The sequence below is a fragment of the Fonticula alba genome (assembly GCF_000388065.1).
Source record: "Fonticula alba strain ATCC 38817 unplaced genomic scaffold supercont2.11, whole genome shotgun sequence".
Classification (NCBI taxonomy): domain Eukaryota; order Rotosphaerida; family Fonticulaceae; genus Fonticula; species Fonticula alba.
The window spans coordinates 540,328-543,406 of NW_009242981.1; the positions used below are offsets into that span (position 1 = coordinate 540,328).

At 70.7% G+C, this 3,079-nt stretch overlaps 1 protein-coding gene across 1 annotated transcript; it reads left to right on the plus strand.

The window, feature by feature from the left end:
• Nucleotides 1–1,627: 1,627 nt before the first annotated feature.
• On the plus strand, nucleotides 1,628–2,809 carry H696_05520 (Ras like enriched). The gene is made up of 4 exons (XM_009499347.1): nucleotides 1,628–1,742; nucleotides 1,895–2,064; nucleotides 2,237–2,513; nucleotides 2,671–2,809. The coding sequence occupies exons 1-4, from the start codon at nucleotides 1,661–1,663 to the stop codon at nucleotides 2,760–2,762; spliced, it is 621 nt and encodes a 206-aa protein (XP_009497622.1). The 5' UTR covers nucleotides 1,628–1,660; the 3' UTR covers nucleotides 2,763–2,809.
• The last annotated feature ends 270 nt before the right edge of the window (nucleotides 2,810–3,079 follow it).

Here is a 3,079-nt window from a genome sequence, read left to right on the forward strand (position 1 = left end):
TGTTGTTGTTGTTGTTGTTGTTGTTGTTGCTGCTGCTGCTATGTCCCCCCTCGCCGAACCAGGCCGAGGGGAGGGACACGGCCTGGCTGGCGGGGCGGAGGGGCCCACAATCGCCCGCAGGCGCGTCAGTTGGCAGGATGACGTTGCAGGTTCGAGGCACCGCCGGTCGGAGGGCGGCTGCGGCCGCACGCCCCCGGAGCGAAGACCGGGGAGGGGGGGCTGGGCTTATCGCGACTCCCTGGGCGGGGATGTACTCGGGGGGGGGGGGGGGGCGAGGCGCGTTCGCATCAGCGGAGCTTGTCCATATAGACTCGGGCTGGTGGAGGACACCCGCACCCGCCCACAGCGCCCCCGCTGCACCAGGCGCAGGCGGGAGACGGTGCCAGCGCGCCCGGCGTGCGGCCGCGAGGCAGACAGGCTGGCACGCCCGCCGGGGGCGACCGAGGGCGACCGGGGAACCAGCCCGTTCTGGAAGGGCGTGCGCTGCAGATCCGTCGGGGGGCGCGGGGCTTTCACGCCGCCACTGCCCGAAAGTGTGTGCGGGCGAACAGGCGCAGCCGGCCTCGAGGAGCGGCTTAATTGTCTGTGCAGCCCGTGCGGCGCCCGACGCACAGGGACCCAGACCGGAGGGCACCGCCGGAGCATGCCCACTCTGGATATTCAGCCCCTGCCGGCCGCCAGTTCACACCGGTCTCTGGCAGACCGCCGTGCCCGGGGGGAGGAGGCACAGGGGGCTTCTCGCCCGCGGGGGGGGGGGGGGCGTCCGCCCCTCTCCCCAGGGGAGGCCCGGCTTGGAACGCGATGGCGGGGGGAATACGCCTGTGGGGGTGCGCGCCGGGGAGCACGTCTCCCCGCCCCGAAGGGGGCAAGCCCGGTGCCCGGCGCCCGGCGCCCCCTCGCCTTGCCCCTTGGCCGGGCGCGCCGCGCATTGGTGTCGCCTGGCCCGCACCCCGGTGGCTTCTCCTTGCCCGCTTCCACATTTCGCCCCCGCGCCTTTGCTGGCGTCTTTGTCCCCCGGGCGACCGCGGGGGGACCGGCCGCCAGCCCGGCCAGTCACTTTGTTGCTTCCCCCGCCAGCGCGCCGAGGCGCAGGGGCGCCGGGCTGCAGACCAGATTGCCAAATTCCGAAATTCCGGAGCGTCGATGCCTTTACTGAGAAAGTCCCCGGCCGAAGGGGCCGGTGGGGAGGGGGGGGGGACAGCGCTTCGGGCGTTATTTTCCCGCCCTATCTCTGGCCCGGATAGAGAGATGGTCGGGGAGGTCCGGGGGGCGCGGGGGGTGCGGCGGGGGGCCAGGGCGCCGGCACACACACACACACACATCCGCGCAAGCGCCTGCGCACAATACAACACACACGGGCACACTTGCGGGGTGGCGCGTGCGCCCGGGCCCCGGCAGCCAGCCCATTGCGCACCCCGGCTGAAATGGCCGTCCGCAGAGCGGCCGCGGGCCAAGCCGGACCGCGCCGCCGGCGTCCCCCCCCCCAGGCTTGCGATTCAAGCCCTGGCGGTCTGGCGCCCGTGCGGAGGGCACGGCGGCACCTTTGTGTTTCACTCCCCCCCCCCCCTCCGTGCACCTGCCCCCTCCTCCTCCCCTTCCCCCTCTCCCTCCCTCTCCCCACGCACACACGCACACACGCACACACGCACATTCGATCGCCATGTCTGCCGCCGCGCCCCCCGAGATCAGTACCACCTCCACCAAGACCCGGCGCCTGGCCGTCCTGGGCTTCCGAGCTGTTGGTCCGTGTCCTGGTCGGCATGCACCCGGCCATCTTTTTGCCCTGGCGATCGGCGCCCCACTGCTCTGCCGCCCCCTTGTCCCATCCTCCGATCTCTCACCCTTCCCCCCTCCCCTCCTCTCCTGCCGGCTGGGGCTGATTGATCTGCTCCAGGCAAATCCTCCCTGACCATCCGCTTCGTGGACAACCACTTTGTGGACTCCTACTATCCGACCATCGAGTCGACCTACACCAAGACCGTGCAGCGGCCGGTCCGCCACGCCCGGCGCGGTGCCCCGACCGAGGAGTCCTTCACCCTGGAGATCACCGACACCGCTGGCCAGGCACGTCCGCTTTGCTCTCCCCCCCCCCTCCCGTTGGCTGGCCGCTGTGTATGCGCACGGCGTCAACGCAATCCGCCTGCGATGTGCTAACCCGCCAACCTCCCCCTCCGGCCCGGCCGCACCCCTCGAACGCCTCGCACACACACGCACACACACACACACACACACACAGGATGAGTACTCCATCCTGTCGTCCAAGCACGCGGTGGGCATCCACGGCTACGTGTTCGTGTACTCGATCAATCTGCAGTCCTCCTTCGAGAACTGCAAGACCCTGCGCGACAAGATCCTCGATGCCACCGGCACCGACTGGGTTCCCTGCGTGCTGGTCGGCAACAAGGCCGACCTGGTGGCCCAGAGACAGGTCACCCAGGAAGCGGCCGAGGAGCTGGCCAAGAGCTGGCGCTGCCCCTTCTTCGAGGCCTCGGCCAAGCATGACGAGAATATCAGTGCGTCTGCTCTTGGATTGCTCCGTGCTGCCCGGATCTCCCCCCGCCCTTCTTTCTCTCACTCCCCCACCCTGCCGCCCTTGTGTGCGTGCGCATGTTGCTAACCTGTGCCCTGGGCTGGTCCCTTGTGCTCTGTCCCCGCCGCCCCATCTCCCAGACGAGAGCTTCTTCGCCCTGCTGGATCTCATCGAGGAGCAGAACAATCCGCCCCCTCCGCCGGAGAAGTCCGGCCTTTGTATTCTGGTCTGAGGGGGGCTGCTCCGCCTGGGATGTCCGAGGGGACGTGGGAGGGGCCGGGAGGCGGCGGCGGCGGCGGCGGCATCAGCAGGGGCTCCCCCCCCCCCCCCCCCCCCCCCACCTTGTAATCTCGTGGGCGCGCGCGGCCGCCCCGGGCCCACCCCCCGCCCGCGCGCGCGCGCGCGCGCCAGCCGGCTTCATGTTCGGCGGGTGGAACGGGGGCAAAGGGGGGTCGCCAGAGGCCGTGTTGCTCCGGGGGCGGCACACCCGAAAAGGAAAAAAGCCAGGTGGCTGGCGACGGGGCCAGGCGCCTGCAGCTCCAAACAGCC

Excerpts from the sequence above, each read along its gene's own strand:
- H696_05520 (XM_009499347.1), top strand. The coding sequence starts at position 1,661 with ATGTCTGCCGCCGCGCCCCCCGAGATCAGTACCACCTCCACCAAGACC. Across the intron at positions 2,065-2,236 it reads TCACCGACACCGCTGGCCAG|GATGAGTACTCCATCCTGTC; the intron begins GCACGTCCGCTT and ends ACACACACACAG. Across the intron at positions 2,514-2,670 it reads CAAGCATGACGAGAATATCA|ACGAGAGCTTCTTCGCCCTG; the intron begins GTGCGTCTGCTC and ends CCCATCTCCCAG.